Source organism: Clinocottus analis, unplaced genomic scaffold, assembly GCF_023055335.1.
Source record: "Clinocottus analis isolate CAN_PGR_092001 unplaced genomic scaffold, fCliAna1.0.p SCAF_5, whole genome shotgun sequence".
Classification (NCBI taxonomy): domain Eukaryota; kingdom Metazoa; phylum Chordata; class Actinopteri; order Perciformes; family Cottidae; genus Clinocottus; species Clinocottus analis.
In genome coordinates, this window is record NW_027176207.1 from 20,387,364 (window position 1) to 20,405,920 (window position 18,557).

Below are 18,557 nucleotides of genomic sequence, written 5' to 3' on the forward strand. Positions count from 1 at the left end.
CGAGAACGTGCTGCTTTCTTTCTTCTTCTGGTTCTTCTCTTTCTGTTTCTCCTCACCACCACAAACAGCTGGTGTCCAGGTCCCAGTGATCCTGTGGAACTGAACCTGGACCACCTGGGAGTCGGCCACCCAGCGAGTCGCTCACACTGGTTTCACACTGGTTTCACACTGGTTTCCCTCCACACAAAACCAATGGGATTTGTCCTTTGGGATTATCGCTGAAAATAAGCTCCCAGCCAAACCCAAGTTCACGATTGCTCCATATTTCGTTCGGCAGGAATGTGAATTATAAATGTAATCATCAAAGAAGAAAAGTTAATGCCAGGCTATAAACTAGTTAAACCACTGTCACATGACTGAGTTTAGGGTGTTTAATAAATGTAATGTACAAGGAAATCAGGTAAAAATGACTTGCACATACAGAACAAATACAAGTAAAACTTTATAATAAAGGATGATTATGTATATATATTCCATATATTTATATTATAATATATATATATATGCTCTCTCTATATATACATATATCTATATATGTGTATATATATATATATATATATATATATATATATATATATGTATATATATATATATATATACATATATGTATATACATCTATATATATACATATATATACGTATATATACATATATATATACATATATGTAGATCTATATATATATATAGATCTATATATATATATATATCTATATATGTTTATATATATATATGTTTATATATATATATATATATATATATATATATATATATATATATATATATATATATATATATATATGTTTAGTATACAGTGAGACCCTCTGCGTTTTTTTTAAAGAAATAAACACTGTAGGAAACAAGCTAACAATGTAGTAGTGATATAATCTTTTAGAAAAGCATTCAAACTGCTTTACTTCTCTTTGAATCGTCTTTTTAAGCAGCCAAACGTTTATTTTTGTGTCGTAAGTTTCCCTCCATTTCTAAAAACTCCCAACTTCCGGTCTCGCGCTGATCCATTGTGTCCAACTTGACGCACGCGCAGAGCAACGCCCGACCCACACCAACAGCAACAGGAGACCGGAGATGACGTCAACTCAGAGCGCTGCATTTCATTGGCTCACCGTTTTGAGAGCCAAAACACTCCAGACAGCGATTACGTCACCTTGTTGTGATTTTTCTTTTTTCTGTGAATGGTGTGGCCGTGACGTCAGCGTTTCACATGGAGTTTGTAAACAAAACGAAAAGACAACTATAGGTTTAGTTTATTTATGAATAAAAGTTATTTTTTAAAAATGTTTTTCAATCTGCATTTTATATGTCCTCTTAATATGTTAAATAACTGAAACAAATAATTAAATGATCAATAATACTATTGTTTAAATATTTTGACCCTCACTTCTCTGGGGGTAAAATCTGTAGATTTTTACCCGAGAAAGTGTCCAAAATCAGATTCAATATCTCAGTAACTTCCCCTATTTCTGGTGATGTAGTTTGACCAGATATGTGTTTTTGGGGGGGAATAAATCATAAATATCCATAATTACAAATGGAGCTCGCCAGTGTTGAGAAAGTTTTATTGTCGATTCTGCTGATAAACAAATAATAAAATAAGCGTCTCTCTTTAGCTAGTCAAGTCTCTGTGACTCATTCTATCTGGTTCTGATGGATTTGAACTTTTACAGTTTTGATTAGTGAATTCAATTTTAATCATTTACAACTTTGTTAGTTGGAAGAAAAGCTTATTTACTCTTAATCAGTCACTGTTTCACTGTCACATTCAGACTCCTTATTGAACTGTCTCTGTTTAATCTTATACACAAACTGTTTCCTGATTGCAACGAGACTCAGGAATCTGTATGTCTCTGTCTGAAAGAACGTGCAGTTCCCTAATTATCATATGACCTTTTCTTGCAAACCAATCTATGGGACGACGGTGAAAGGTTCACAATTAGGCCGAAGATGTCATGAGGGTTTCTGTTAGTGGGTCATGACGTGTGAGGTGGTCCTTTGAGAGATTGTTGAGCAGACTTGGATACGCAATCAGTAAAGTAACACGTTGTATATCTGTCTCCTTCCTGTGTAATGATTTTACCACCAGGTGTCAACAAACAAAACGACTCCCCCTCAATCTTAAAAAATATATATAAGTAGTATACAATTTAAAGACTCTCACATTTTGTGTGTCAAATACATAAATAACAATGGCCGTTCACAATAAATTACGTGGGTGACAATGCGGGACATTTCGAACCAAAAATACATACAGAACGTGTCGGCGATCAGGTGATGAATCAAATCATAAGGCGACACTAGAGCTTGCTTTCTTTACTCTGATAATCAGCCGAGCGTTCTTCTTTTTGTGCTTCCTTTTCTTTTCTTCCTCTCCGCCTGTTTGGAGATTGAGATGTTTAGTTACAGAATAACAGCAGAAAGTAAAAAGGTCATCGGTTAACTTTAAGTCTCTGCTGCAGGTGGAAAAATAAACACTTCAGCCCTTTAATGAAGCCGTAAAAGACTAAACAGGAAATATTAATGGAAATTACTTATATTTAAATCAAGTACCTAAAACTTAAATTTTACACCCCGTACTGAGATATTTAATTTAAATATTTGCGTTTCATTACTTTCTTCTCGGTGACGGAGGTGGGATGAGCATTCCCATGACCTCAAAATAATGATCTGATATTTCTTGATTTGTATCGTCGACATTTGTGGTTTAGTTTGTTTAACTTTTGAGTGGAAAAGAACTCGTCACGGTGACGTTTCATCCAGAGAGTGAACTCACCCGCATATCTGCTGCATTTGTGAGACGGTCTCCGGCAGAACTTTCCCGTAAGTTTCCGGCAACAGGAAACACACGACGGCGCCACAAATGGAGAAACCTCCCATCAATAAGTACGGCAGCAACTTGTAGTATTGTCCTAAAAAAAAAAAGAAAACATGTAAAAAAAATATTCCTTGAGTTACTAGCTGAGTACATTTTGATTAAAAAGAAGAAGAAGAAAGATAAGACCCTTGACTGTTGGGACTCTTTACTGCAGTAGGGCTTCAACTTTTATTATTAAGCTGGAACCAGACCATTTTGGTTGAAAATGAATACTATACGACTTCTATACAACCAGAGGAGTCGCCTCCTGGTGGTCAGTAGAGAGAATGCAGCTTTAGCACATGAAGTGTAGACTTTTATACAACCAGAGGAGTCGCCCCCTGGTGGTCAGTAGAGAGAATGCGGGTTTAACACAGGAAGCATAGACTTCTATACAACCAGAGGAGTCGCCCCCTGGTGGTCAGGAGGGAGAATGCGGGTTTTAAGATTTCACTCAGCAGAACTTTAGGTTTTGGTCAGAGAAGTTAAAAGCTAAATATACTGACCCAGATAAATGATAAAGGGGGAGCTGATGGTTCCAACGCGAGCAGCCATGGAGCAACAACCCATCGCTGTGTTTCTGACGACAGTGGGGAAGATCTCTGCCGTGTAGGTGTACACCACACAAAACGCTGACGTCATGCAGAACTTCCCAAAAATCTCGAGGACCACAGGAACACTCGGTATTTCTGTGGACAAAAACACTAAACACTTCAATAAAAGCTAAAACAAATTACTTTTGGTAATTTGATTTATTACCAAAAAAAAAAGCAAAACAAATGGCAATTAAGAGTTTTACACCAGAGGAATATGAAAATGTGAAAAAGCCAGCTGAAAGGATTTGACTTGTTTATAACTGTGTATCTATAGGCAGGTCTAGGTATGCTTTTTTAAAAATTTGAATACCAATTGCGTATTATTCCACTTATATATGTTCTGTATTTGCCTGTTTGTTTACCTGAATACTTTGTATATTACTTTTCTCATGAATAATAATAACTACAATGACAATAATAATACCCACCTATAATATGATATGTCTCATACTTTCTTGTATAAATGTATGTGTATATATATTACATATGTATAAATATAGCTCCATGTCAACATGTTCTGTGAGGTACTCATGACAAACACCTCCGCATCGGCTTCACTCGGCAGAACTGGAGGTCGCCACCTGGTTTTTTAACTTAAAATATCCGGATTCTGTTTTTCGACAGGATCGTTTAACTCGTCGGCATAAACACAAAGCATCACCTCCTGGGACGAGGTGAACACAGAGGATGAAGACGCCTCCGAGGAAGAGCGTGGACGACTGGCAGAAGTGCCTGGGGCAGTACTTCAGCAGCAGCAAGGCGATAATATAAGCCGGCACTTCGACCACGGCGGACAGGAAGCAGCTGAGGTACGGGTCGCTGTGCATGTTGGAGGTGTTGAGCACTAAAGCAAAGTAGCCAACAGTGACGATGATCCTGCAGAGACGTTCAAAACGATGTTTGGGTACATATGAAATTACTCTCTTGTATTACCACCACTTTAATTTGGACTTGATTTGCATAAATATGATTACAAATGTATTTCAACTTAATGAGAATTGTGCACGTACCACATTAATGAACACAGCAGTGTAACAGAGAACATATTGCAGCTGCTCACGATGACCGAAATGTTGTATTTCTTGTCTTTCATAGCCAGTGCTTCTTGGATCTGGTAAACAAATAAATAACAGACGAAACGATTATCAATGAAGTAACCATGAACTCATGTATACAGTATTTGAGGGAATAAATCAAGTAAGAAGTAGAGTCATTTTCGGATACACTTCCATACAACCAGAGGAGTCGCCCCCTGCTGGTCAGGAGAGATAATGCAGCTTTAACACATGAAGCAAATACTTCTATACAACCAGGGAGTTGCCCTCTGGTGGTCAGGAAGAGAATGCAGCTTTAACAACACATGAAGCATAGACTTCTATACAACCAGAGGAGTTGCCCCTTGCTGGTCAGTCGAGAAAATTCAAGTTTTATTTATCAGGACGTCTGAGGCGTGTGTAGTTTATGTTCATGACGCGTTCAAGGAGCTACCTCCGCTTCTGTAAAGATGTCTTCTGGAGCCTGGATGTTATTGATCTTGGCAGCGTCTCTCAGAATGACCTCAGCCTCCTTCACTCGTCCCTGATTGAGCAGCCAGCGAGGAGACTCTGGGATCAACCTGTGAGGATACAATGAGGATAGAAGCATATCAGCAGGACATAAAGGGCACTAAACCAAACCAGCGATCCTTAACCGTGACCCTAAAGGGGGTGGCGGGTCACACCTTCTCAGGACTGTGTGGCTGCGTATTGACCCTTAGCTTTGGCGACAGTACGATTCACAGGAACTCTCTTCTTGTAAAACACCTTGTTGAAGTTTCTACTTTGGTTCCTTTGCAGTATAAATATTTGAAGATGTCATTTAAGCGATGTGAAGGTTGCTCTAAAATATGTAAGTAACTCAATGTGTGCTAAAGTTAGAAACTGTTTGCTAATCAACGTTGCGTGTTTTTGTCTGTCTTAAGCGAAATGTATTTGGTTTCTTGTTTTGTTGTGCGGTGTTTTTATTTTGAAGGCGAAAAAAATGGTTAAACCGGAAGTGCGTCATTTAACGACCAAAATCAAGTTTTTAACGATCAATTTGGAGAAGTATAAAGAAAAGTTTTAGCGCTTCCCTGAAGAGGAACAAACTCTTACCTTCATTTTTGTAATAAAGTTCAGTTAAAGTCCAAGACCATCTGTCGGAGGAGTACGCTACACAATATACGAAGACGCTTACCACCACAGAGGGAGGTAGATCAGGCTCGAGGAAGCGATGGCGATCAGCAGCGACCGCCAATCACGCAGGCCGTAAGCCGCAGCCGGCAGCGCCATGTAGCCCAAAGCCGAACCCATGAAAACTCCAAGGGACGCGAAAACCACTCTGGCTTTCGGGCTCAGAATCTCTGTACCTTTTTAGGCATAATAAAAGATTTTTAGGAAAAATGACCAATACACGGTTTACACTTCCGGTATTCCTTTCCCAACATTAAAAGTGTTACCTTTCACTTCCGATGGGCCATTATAAACACACACAGTATTTGAGTCTGAACACATCAAGCATCGCATGATCACAATCCTCACCCATCACAAAGGCAATGGTGTAGTTGGAAAATCCCCCGGCGCCCACGAAGAAGAAAATGAAAGCGAAGATCTCCCAGTTCGGGGAGAATATCTGAGCTGTGATTGACACAGTCTGAAGGAGCATCATGAGAAAAAGCAACGGCCTCCTTCCATACCTACAAAATACAGATTATAGTCACTTTAATCCACAGCAGTAACGTTTAAATGTTATTTTAGACAATGCTGTGTACAATACAGACCTGTCCGACATCTGGCCGGAGAGAAACCCTCCCACCAGAACGCCAACGTATTGGATAGAAGTGGCCAGTGGAGATTTGTATGCGTCATCACAGACCAAGTCCCACTGTAAAATACACACATTGTCTCTTTAGTTACAGCTACTGACATTGTACACTACTTTATTCTATATAATAATATAGTCCAGTGTTTCTCAACCTGTTTTTAATCATGCCACATTTTCTACAAGAAAGGCCTGGGACCCGGCCTTGGCATGTTTTTGGGGCAGGGTTCATACACATTTTGTCCAATGGATTTCTATGACTTTTCCATAGCTTTTCCATGACTTTAAACCAAATGTCCATGACTTTAACCAAATTTCCATGACTTAAAAACAATTTTTTTTATAACTTTAGACCAAATTTCCACAACTTTCAACCAAATGTCCATGACTTTAAACAACATTTTCCATGACTTTAAACCAAATGTCCTTGACTTAAAACCAATTTTTCATGAATTTAAACCAATTTTCCATGATTTTAAACCAAATGTCCATGACTTTAAACCACATTTCCATGACTTTAAACCAAAAAGAACCCTGTTGGGAGAAAAACTTAGCCGCATTTGAAAAGGGAATACACATGTGTGTCCTAAATAATCTTTCCAAAGTTTATTACTTCTTCAAAGAGGTTAATTGATGACTTATTGCTTACCTCTGTGACAATGGTTGACTGGTAGATTTCCTGGCTGTACGTCCAACCGTCTAGACAGCGCTCCAGAGGAATATCACTCACATTCACGTCCACGTTTGGGACGACTTCATTTGCAGAGTGTTGCGCGACAATTTTCAGATTGAGCCTCGAGCACGAGCTGCGTTTAGCGACGCCATTGACCGTTTCCAAAGGGATCGTCACGTTTCTCCACAGGTCACTGATGCTGTAGTTATCAGGGACGAGGCACTCGTGAGGCGGCGTGGCAGCCACAAATACTATGTAGGCACCGAAGAACCCATTCGGGAGAATGCTGACGGCCAGTGCAAAAAAAATCCTCCGCTGAAAGGGTCCCCAAGCTCCAAGAAAAGATGTGATGCTCTCATAGTCTCTGTTGTTTAAGGTGCCCACTTCCTCCCTCAAATCCTTCATATTTACAAAAGAAAAGAAGGAAAGAGGAGCGAGAAGTAAAGACTACGACTGCGCTCTATGACTTGCACATGAGCAATAATGCTGAGTTAATGTGTTATACACCAGCTGGGAGGTTATACAGTTACGTATTGCTCTGATAAAAAAGAAAAAAGGAAAAGCACAGAGGGAGTTTTGGTTATCAGCTGCACGAGGCGGGGGCGCTGATACACGCCCTCCTGCCTCCGAGGTCATGCTGCTCTCTAGTCTTTCCTGTTTCACTCTTTTACCCACCTCTCGTCTCAGGACACTTTACTTACTGCCATCTTTTCCATCCTTTTCACCTGGCGCCAATTTGATTGTGTTTATGCTAAGCTAAGCTAACCGGCTCAGTCTTCTGTATTATGAGGCAGTGTCATGGTGAAGGAATACAATGTGAGCAGGTGTGCCCCAGACCACATACAGGTATGTGAGCAGGTGTGCCCCAAACCACATACAGGTATGTGAACAGATGTGCCCAAGAACACATACAGGTATGTGAATAGATGTGCCCCAGAACACATACAGGTATGTGAACAGGTGTGCCCCAGAACACATACAGGTATGTGAGCAGGTGTTCCCCAGACCACATACAGGTATGTGAACAGGTGTGCCCCAGACCACATACAGGTATGTGAACAGGTGTGCCCTAGACCACATACTGGTATGTGAACAGGTGTGCCCTAGACCACATACTGGTATGTAAACAGGTGTGCCCCAGACCACATACTGGTATGTGAGCAGGTGTGCCCCAGACCACATATGTCACACACGGCTATCGCTTTATATTACCGTAGCGGCGTGAGCCAAGTATCGTTTTACTAAAACATCAACTTTCTTCAATACACATACTAGTTCCAGATGTTGTTGTTAAAAGATGAAAACCACTGTGTGTTGGGAGGGTTCATAATGTACTTGTATTTTATTCACATACGTTTTTGTGCCGAAACCTACAGACCAATCAGGCACGGATTTCAATTTAACGCACACATTTTAAGATCGAAAAAATATTCTTTGCCACATTTCAAATAAAAAAAAAAGTCCTGAATAATCATCTACAGAGTAGAAAAATAAAGAGTATAAAAAATGAATAAAAGCAACAGTTCTTGCCAGAGGACATTTGGGTGCATGTTTTGGATTTTATGCTCAGATTTTTTTCTTTCTTTTTATGAATACCATTGAGAAAACCTACAGAGAAAGAATAACATCAGACTTGACTTCACGTTGAATGGGTAGATTCCCCCTTCCTTCATCTTCTACTACAAGTTTCTTCTTTTTGGTACCATTGCACAAACTGCAAACCAAAGAAATGGGGTTAGTCTTCTAGTATCTTGTAAATGTGTGAACTGCAGGGACTGAGTCATTTACATAGACTTCTATTCAACCAGAAGAGTTGCCCCCTGGTGGTCAGGAGAGACAATGCAGCTTTAACACATGCATCATAGACTTCTATACAACCAAAGGAGTCACCCTCGGTGGTCAGGAGAGAGAATGCAGCTTTAAGACATGGAGCATAGACTTCTATACAACCAGAGGAGTCGCCCGCTGGTGGTCAGGAGAGAGAATGCAGCTTTAAGACAAGGAGCATAGACTTCTATACAACCGGAGGAGTTGCCCCCTTATGGTCAGCAGAGAGAATGTAGCTTCAAAATATGAAGCATAGACTTCTATACAACCAGAGGAGTCACACTCTGGGGGTCAGGCAGGATAATGCAGCTTTAACACATGAGGCATAGACTTCTATACAACCAGAGGAGTCGCCCGCTGGTAGTCAGGAGAGAGAATGCAGCTTTAAGACATGGAGCATAGACTTCTATACAACCAGAGGAGTCGCCCCCTGGTGGTCAGGAGAGAGAATGCAGCTTTAAGACAAGGAGCATAGACTTCTATACAACCGGAGGAGTTGCCCCCTTATGGTCAGCAGAGAGAATGTAGCTTCAAAATATGAAGCATAGACTTCTATACAACCAGAGGAGTCACACTCTGGGGGTCAGGCAGGATAATGCAGCTTTAACACATGAGGCATAGACTTCTATACAACCAGAGGAGTCGCCCGCTGGTAGTCAGGAGAGAGAATGCAGCTTTAAGACATGGAGCATAGACTTCTATACAACCAGAGGAGTCGCCCCCTGGTGGTCAGGAGAGAGAATGCAGCTTTAAGACAAGGAGCATAGACTTCTATACAACCGGAGGAGTTGCCCCCTTATGGTCAGCAGAGAGAATGTAGCTTCAAAATATGAAGCATAGACTTCTATACAACCAGAGGAGTCACACTCTGGGGGTCAGGCAGGATAATGCAGCTTTAACACATGAGGCATAGACTTCTATACAACCAGAGGAGTCACCCCTGGTGGTCAGGAGAGAGAATGCCAGTTTTAAGGCACTTCCACATCGCCTTCACTCGTCAGAACCGGAGGAAATGCACTTACCCATGACATTGTTGCATCTGCTCCACTGTTTCTGGAAGGTCTTTGTTGAGGGTCTCTGGGAGGAAGAAGTTCACCACAGAAGAGGCAATTGTGAGACTTCCCATGAGAATATAAGGCAGAACCTTATTATAAGTGCCTGTAAATAACAAAGGAGCAAAATTCAACATGACAAAGGGACAAACGGAAATTTTCACGACACCGATATTATCCGATACACACTTATATTTATAAATCTGTATTTCATTTCTTTAGACAGTGTGCTCAACAGCTTCGCACCAAGATAGATGACATAAGGAGCTGTGATGCTGCCGATGCGAGCAGCCGAGGAGCACATTCCCATGCCGACGTTCCTGAGCACGGTGGGGTAAAGCTCGGCGGTGTAGATGTAGACGATGCTGAAGGCCATGGTGAAGCCAAACTTTCCGGTCATCTCCAAAGCCAGAGCCACATACTGAAGGGCTGAGGGGCAGAAGGGGAAAGAGAAGATATTTGTATTGATTTATGACCGGATTCCACACATATTTTGTTGTGTTATATATCTGTTTCCCGTCTGTTTTTACTTGCCCTGAAGCAAATGGCCTTCAGGGATTAATAAAGTTGAACTGAATTGAGTTGATTACCTCTTATTTGTAGATTTTAAAAAAGTAAAAAAAAAAAAAAAAAAGGAACATACCGATTGGTTCTACATGACTCTGCCTAAAAGTGCCTAAATAATGTCTTATCCTCTCTTAATAACTGCCTTGTTTCTTTAAGTGAACCTTCTTGAACTCGTGTCCAACAAAGTTTTAAAAAAGACGCCGAAATTATCTCTAGAGTACGGCTTCTTTATCTTCTTTTGCATCTTGACAAGTTGTTTTTTTTGTAAATGTACAGGACAATAAAGAACACACTAGAGGATAAATATTACACTCCATTATTGCTCTAAAAGCAATGAATATGCAACTATAGGTTATTACAAACATTTGTGGGAGTTGATGGTGTGGCTGCATAAGTACAAGCTGAGGAAACACAGATGTTATATATTCAATCACTGCCATGTGTTGCCGTTGGAAAAACATATTTGTAACACAGTAACACACAACTTATGTATTCATCACGCTCTTTTTTTGTGACAGTGCAGAGACAATAATTAACTTGTGTCATAAAAACTTATTTCTGACTCGTTGGCTTGCACTCTTATACAATCTGTTACTCTCAGAGGACACATGAGCAAACAAAAAAAAGCAACGCTGTATGGCCTTTGTCATTTGTCTGATCTTATCTTAAATGTCATGTGTTTAAGAATGTTTATCACATGTGCCTGTGGAGTTTAGTGTCCAGACATGTTTTAGTCTGCAGTATAAACTATGTGTGTGACAGGACGCCGTGTGTCTGTGTGTGTGGGCGACAACACTGTACTTGTTTTAGTATTTCCACGTCAAATGGATTCTTACTATTCGGGATGAACTGGATGAGGAGAAGAACTCCTCCCCCGATGACGAGGAACGACGACAGAAGAGCTTTTCTCGGACATCTCCTCAGCAGCCAGGTGGAGACGATGTAGGCCGGGACCTCGCAAGCCGCTGATAAAAAACAGTTCATGAAGGGGTCACCGCTCAGGTTGGAGGTGTTAAGGGACAATCCAAAGTACCCGATGTTTATTGCCATCCTGGAAAAAAGGAGTTTGTATTATGCATCAAGTAAACGTCATAACGTGTAGGTTTAGGTTCACTTTTTTGCTGCAAGTTTCTTGTTGCCGTGCCTTCGACACACAACAACATCTAATGTGAATGACGGCAAGCACTCACCACAAAACGAGACACATCAGTGTTATGCATCTGATGTTCTTAGATTTCAAGACATCCAGCATGCTGTAAGTCTTACTTGGACAGATTCCCAGCTGAAACCAACGCAAGCAAAAGAATTGAAACTTGTTCTGAGCAGATAGACGAACGGTTTCAAGGGATAAAAAAACAAGAAAAAGCAAAGCTCTATGCAGATGATGCAGTCATTTTTATTCAGACAAAAGTGATCCAAGCCTCCTCGATTCCTACATCTGCAATTAACCGAGCTCAGGAAGGAGTGACTCACTGAATACTGACTCTTTTCCAGCGTGTTTCCATTCATTTGTCATGCAAGCTTTACGCAATTTGTTTTAAATGGTGCAGAAAATAAGAAAAGCGAATTTGGTGCATTTGCACAAAAATGGAATATTGTTGAAAATTGAGAAATGTCACTGTCTCTTTCTTCACTTTGAAACAGGCTCGGCAGAACATGTGATAACAAAATGATTTATCTTGTTATGTCTATAAAGACAGATGTTTGCGGTCAAAGGGGACATAATAAAACGGAGTGTCTATTTGCTAATAAAAATAGTCCCACGGCAGCTATTTGGCTATTTACACCTGGCCAAGTTAAATGTGCTACGTAATTAGCAATAATTAGTTATAAAAAAAGGCTTTTGGGCAGAAATATGTTTCAGTAATTACAGTAGTTGTTAGGATTAGGATGAATCCATCAAACACACAAGTTCAAGTGATATGAAAAGACTATTTCTATCCTTAGTTGACGAATCATTTTCATTATTTGAAATAGTGTTATTTTCAGTTTTCAGTCACAGTTTGGTTAGGTTCAGGCAACGAACGGTTTATGAGAAATATGCATAGCCCGCAGTGTGATACATATACACATAAAGCATCTAATGTGAGCGAATATCATCGTTGACTCGGGTGTAAATAGTGTCAATGGCTTCTGACACCTGGGCCCTGCCATAACTAAAAGGTCACAAATGTAAAGTGGTGTTATGAATAACATTACGTGAAGCTCACCTCGGATTCTTTGAAGATTATGGGTGGAGCCACGACCTTGTTTTTCCTCGCGGCTTCCCTTACGATGGCCTCGGCCTCCTCTAATCTTCCCTGAGTGATGAGCCACCGAGGAGACTCTGGGACGAACCTGCACGATCAACGCACGTTTTCAAAGAAGGTCAACGGGGGAAACATATCTGTATCACATCTAGCTGTTGAATCAGGGATGCGGCATGACTTTGGGCACCAAGTATGACTTGATCCATGAGACTTGAGAGTGACGCACCACCACAGTGGGATGTAGACCACAGAAGTCATGGACAGGACGGCGAGCAGCGTCCTCCATTCTCGGATGCCGTATGCGATCCAGGGCAGAGTCATGTACCCGATGCAGTAGAAAAGGAAGGCCCCGAGGGTTGTGAAGAGCACTCGCATGGTTTTACTCAAGAGCTCCGTTCCTGCCAGGAGATACAATCGTAACAGTTCAGTGATGAGCGTTGAGAGATTTAAAAAAGAGATGTCAAAGTGCCCGGTAATGCATGCATTAAGGGTTTCTGGCTACAAGACCAAACGTAGAGGCAAAGTTTCCAACGCATACCGAGTACAAAGGCGGAAATGTAGATGGATATCTGGGAGGCGCCGACGAAGAGGAACATGATGCAGAACATCCTCCATGAGTGAGAGAAGGACTGAAGCAGGACCGCGAGACACTGGGCTGCGAGCGAGATGAACACAACCTTCTTCCTGCCATACCTGGACGGAAAGAATGTCATTGACAAGGGATTCACAGACACGATGCATTTAGAAACTATAAGTACAACCTGTGAGATTGCTTTTGTCCCTCTTTTTACTCCAATCCCTCCATTGACGACACTGCAGCTGGGCACGGTGCATTTGTGCGTTTGTTTCACTTACTGGAGACCAGAGTTGTGGGGAGAAAAGCTAACTTCAACAAACAGCAGATGAAGACCTCTTTACTTCCATCGCTTAAAACTGCATGTGTTAAAATGTCTTCAATCCCTGCGCTGTTGATGCCGGATGCTCAGCTTGAAGTTGAGAATCAGGACTTATTTCCTACTTTATTTCAAAGCCAGTGTGTTGGAGAACAGATCCAAAGCAGCAACATTTCCTATAACCAAATCTGCCAAAGGAAATGGGAACCCTTTTATTTCAGGTCACAAGGTACAAATTAAGAAAAAAACATGATATAAATTAGAGAAAAAAACCAAGAAGAACATGTTAGGTATCAAATTAAACATGAAAATCAGCGGTACAATAATATACAACTCCCATGTATGTACAACCTTTAAACAAACTCAAACAATAAAAAGGACTATGGGTGAAGACTTCAAGGGCTACAGGGCTACTAGGTTAATGAAACGAGGACATTTACATGAAAATCTTGGCAAAAACAATCTGCTTTTACTGAACATAAACCCATTTCCAGTCACGTTCACAAGCATTTCAACCGTGTTTTAGGGTAAGTTCAATTGTTTGAAATGTTTCTGTCACAACAGTAATTACGCGCGTGCCACTGTCTGGTTTTATTGTGTGGCCAAAGCATCACGAGTTCACCACTACACACTGAATTGTTGCCTGACACACTGGATTAGTTTAAATGAGCTTTTAAACAAAAAAACTACACACGAGGACTGCTGTAAAATAACGTCTTCTCCTGAACTGCTCGTGACACACGAGTGTCGATTTCACCCGGCGATGTGACGCCGACGATCAAAAAACTCTCGGACCTCAAAGGCCCGCGGCCCCCTCTTCCTCAACCACTGGGCGGATGGTTTGCACAGCTGCAAAAGGGCTAAACAGTGAACCACTCAAGTGCTCCACACTGCTGTGCCCTGAGCTCTTTCCTACAGTAAAAAAAAAATCACACAACACCAACGTCTGTCAGGGCCGAACGTTTACCCCAGCCAAGATCAAATACTCTACGTATGTACAATCTAATAACCATAACAAAGAGCAATTATAGCACCACTAAGGCAGGAGGGTATACCTAGACTCAAATTCCCTCAGACCTCAGCAGGACGATGCAAAGAGGGCAATTTGCAGAGAATTGTTTTATAAAAAATGATTCATGTTCGTCCACTGGGGGTCGTGCTGCCCTAAGAGTAGCAGGGCCTGATGCTGGAGGGCAACCAACGGTGGAAAAATGGGAAAAAAAGTTGCCACAGATTGATGCCACTTCCAAGAAAATTGCACTGGTCGAGAGCGCTCGAGGAGGTTTAATATTCAGCGCCACCTTCAGACTCATTAATGTGTAAATGTTTTCATTATTGGTGTTGTAAGTTAATATGGTTTCGCTGGAGCGGCGTCCTAAACTAAGGACATGGTTGTGTGGTCTTATAGTGTAAAACTCGCTTTCTATCACACCAGACCATTTAATGAGGATGTTCTAGGAGGTATTTAAGAAGTTTCCTTCTTTAAATTTGGATTTAAAGTGTAGGAGACTTCTTACATCTCATTGCAACCTCTGTTGGAGGAACTTCAACAGCAGATGGAGCTGTTGTTGTTGTCATGATATCATGAATTCTCTTGTAAACATTCACCACAAATCCTCGCTCCCTTCATCGTTAATTGTTCCCTTTTTCTGTTTTACAAGCATCCACAAGCTTTACTACAAGATAAAAAAAAAAACACGTGAGATTAGATAGCTCACGGACAAAAGCAGTCTTACGTCTGGACAAAGTACATTCAAGGTGCATCCTGGACGATGAGAGGAACACGTTGAGCAAACTTCTGCTGATAACAAAAGAAGGAAATACCTGTCGGAAAGATGTCCTGAGATTAGAGACCCAAAGAGGTATCCCACAAAGAGAGTCGACGAGGCGAAGGGAACTTTCCACTCGTCGCCACAAACCAGGTCCCACTGTGATAAGACGGGAATCACAAACATAGTCAGCCTTTTTAGAAAACACCTATTTTTAGGCCCCTTTCTCGAAAATTGCATCACCAAACTAAAAAGTGTGTATCTCTGCAGCCACTGGGGCTGTTTGAATAATGTTGGTGTTATAATAAAAAGCTAAACATGTTGTTCAGATGTGTAAATATTAGTCTATATGTTTCTGTTAAGAGGAAATGAAGATGACACAGAAAAAAATGAATAGATTTCAGGTCCGCCTATGAAAAAAACACTTCCAGGATGATTATTTGTTTGAAATGATGCAGCTGTAAAGTTCAACTCTAATCCACATCATAACACAATGTGTGAACATTCTCTCTGGAAAGATTGACTTTGATAAAGTGAAGCAGAAAAAAGTTAGAGAGGGTTTAGTACAGACAACATTCAGGCGACGTCTCAATGGGGCCCATTGGGTTCCATTGGGGCCCATTGGGGCCCATTGGGGCCCATTGGGGCTATTTGAATGCTATTTGGATTTTCTCATGTACCGAACCATATATTTCATTTGTATATTACTTATAGTGTTCAATACATCCAAATACAGCAGTTTTGGGCTTTTTTTTAATCATAAAACAAGCCATGATTTACAGTTTTATATAACAATCGCTCAGTCTTCCACCCCTTCTTTGGGGGGGATTGGATTTTTCCCACTGACCTCGGTGACGATGTTGGACTGGTAGATGTCTTTGCTGTAGATCCATCCGTCCAAGCATCTCTCCTGCTCCAGGTCGGTGAGGTTCACGTCCTTTCCGGGAACAAACCCTGCAGCGGAGAGATTCCTCACCACGTCCAGCCTGTATCTGCTGCACTGGCCTCGCACCTCCTCGCCGTCCACCACCGCCAGAAGAGGAATGGCGGCCCTCGTCCACTCCTCCGTCAGGTTGGCGTCCGGGACGAGGCAGCGGTGCTTCGGGGTCGCCCCGACAAAGACTATGTAAAGTCCGTTGAATCCGGTGGAGACGAAAACGGTGTTCAGGAGGAAGAATGTGCTCCAGAAGTAAGGACCGGCCTGTCCGAGGAATGCAGTGTCTTCATCATAGTCTCCCATTCTTTAGGAGAAGAGGAAAAGAAATACCTCCCTGCTCTCAAAAGGGGAGGTGGGGGGGGAAATAAATCTCTTCAGCGGCGGAGCCGTGGTGGTGTACCTCTCGAGGTCTGGAGCTTAGTGTTGGGTCTGAGCGCTCTGTGGAGCAGAGTGAGCTGGTCCCTCGGTGGGACGGGGGGCACAAATGGAAAACTTCACTTTCCCGTCCTGAGAGGGTATTAAACCTTCTTTTCCAGAGGGCTAACTTTTTTCCCTCCCAGCCTTCAGGCGGCCGGCTCCACAAGCCCCTCACTCAGTTTATGAACTGTTTATTTATCTCAGTTTGCTGAACGAGAGTCCTTTCCACTCGCTGAATTTGATTAAATGAAGGTATTACGATCAGAAGCGTCTATCCTCCAGTGGCAGTACCACTCGGTTTAAAGAGGTGTTTTCTCCAAACAACATTCCACACTTATAAATACTCCCAAAGAAGTGCACGTGCCTGTACTCTAAATGCTGCTAAGTAGCATTAGGACTATTTTAAAGCCACACTGCATAGGCGAGCCGGCCTCTATGGAAACGTCCAGCAGACATTGGAGCAATCCTGTAATCAGGCTTTGCATTGTATAATAAATATGTTCATTTTACTGTAATAAACTGCTAACAAGGCTTTTTTACACACAGAAAAAAACACCCTTTGTTTCACAGTAACACACTCGTAGTCTGTTGCTTCAACACGTTCATCGCATGATAATTGTGACAACATTGTGTATCACAAAACAACTCAAGAACATTAGCCCTTGAGATTATACATTTACTGTGAAATCCTTCTTGATAAAAGTGAACATTTCCAATTCTGCATTGTAGTGTACTTTGATACAACTACGATGTATATATTGAAAATAATTTATGTGTAACTGTGCAGGAGTGACTCTCCGTCGCGATCTCTGATCCAAAACGGCTTTTGGAAACGACTCATCACAGATGAAATAATCTACAGTTCACGGTAAACCCGAACACCTCCAGCTCGCTGGCTCCGCTCGGCTTCAGCCAATCGGCTCGCAGCTCCGTCACTGCGAGATAAACACTCAACAAGGTCACGAGTGTTTGCTGTCCCGGCTCCTCGATGGTGGAACGAGCTCCCCATGGACATCAGGACAGCAGGAAGTGTCTACATCTTCCATCGCAAACTAAAAACACATCTTTTTGAACGACACCTTGAATCAGGAAGTAGCGCAGTAGCAGCACTTCAATGTCTCTTACTGATGGCACTTTGTAGTTTGACTTTATTGAAGAAATTGTACTTACCTGATTCTTGTTGTCCTGGGTGTTTACTCACGGCTGAATAAACTTATTGTAAGTCTCTTTGGATGTAAGCGTCAGCTAAGTGTAATGAAATGTGAAAGCATGAAAGAGAACTGGTTGCCGGATGTAAAACCAACGCCGAACGTGTTCTCGTGAGACTGTGGGTTTAATATTAGATTATAAATTAATCGCTGGATTCTGACTAAAGTGCATAATAAGCTTAATTGATTTATCGATGATCGCGTGACAGTCCGTCTGCGGTTTAACTCGTTTTGCTCACGAGCAACAGCAGCGCTTACCAAACCACGAGCTCCTGACTTCAGGTCCTCGGGTGCGTGTCTAACTTTTACACTTTTACACTTTTACACTGCGTGGATGAAAATGTTTCTAGCGTTAAAAGCTCCACAATCGTCCCCAAGAAAACTTCAGGGAGGATTTAAATGGAGAGGTCCGAGAGGCCTTCAGTATTTATGAATGAAACGGTTTGTCTGCTGGTGATAGACTTAGCTCCGCCCCCTTTTTGTTCTTTTAAATACAAACTAAAAACCATCCTCTCCAATCCAATCCATCTGTACAGTATTCTTGGTTGTGTGTGCATGTTTGTTGTGTTGGATGTCTGTTTATTCACCGCATTTTTGTCTCTTTTTTGTGTGCATTTGGTGGCGTGAGTGAGCGTGCTTCTCCGTGTCCGTCCACGATGAGAAT

The 18,557-nt window shown here is 41.6% G+C and overlaps 2 protein-coding genes across 2 annotated transcripts; both read right to left on the minus strand.

Annotated features, from left to right (window-relative positions):
- Positions 1-2,125: 2,125 nt before the first annotated feature.
- Positions 2,126-7,379, minus strand: LOC137802372 (solute carrier family 22 member 4-like). Its single transcript, XM_068600176.1, has 10 exons — positions 6,951-7,379; positions 6,261-6,364; positions 6,022-6,176; positions 5,678-5,849; positions 4,952-5,078; positions 4,474-4,574; positions 4,125-4,339; positions 3,374-3,556; positions 2,787-2,922; positions 2,126-2,389 (listed from the first exon to the last, which is right to left on the minus strand). The coding sequence occupies exons 1-10, from the start codon at positions 7,377-7,379 to the stop codon at positions 2,311-2,313; spliced, it is 1,701 nt and encodes a 566-aa protein (XP_068456277.1). The 3' UTR covers positions 2,126-2,310.
- A 917-nt stretch (positions 7,380-8,296) lies between these two features.
- Positions 8,297-16,670, minus strand: LOC137802416 (organic cation/carnitine transporter 2-like). The gene is made up of 10 exons (XM_068600253.1): positions 16,179-16,670; positions 15,387-15,490; positions 13,208-13,362; positions 12,896-13,067; positions 12,631-12,757; positions 11,611-11,702; positions 11,257-11,471; positions 10,100-10,282; positions 9,824-9,959; positions 8,297-8,688 (listed from the first exon to the last, which is right to left on the minus strand). Exons 1-10 carry the CDS (start codon positions 16,569-16,571, stop codon positions 8,583-8,585), a joined length of 1,683 nt encoding a protein of 560 aa, XP_068456354.1. The 5' UTR covers positions 16,572-16,670; the 3' UTR covers positions 8,297-8,582.
- Positions 16,671-18,557: the final 1,887 nt, after the last annotated feature.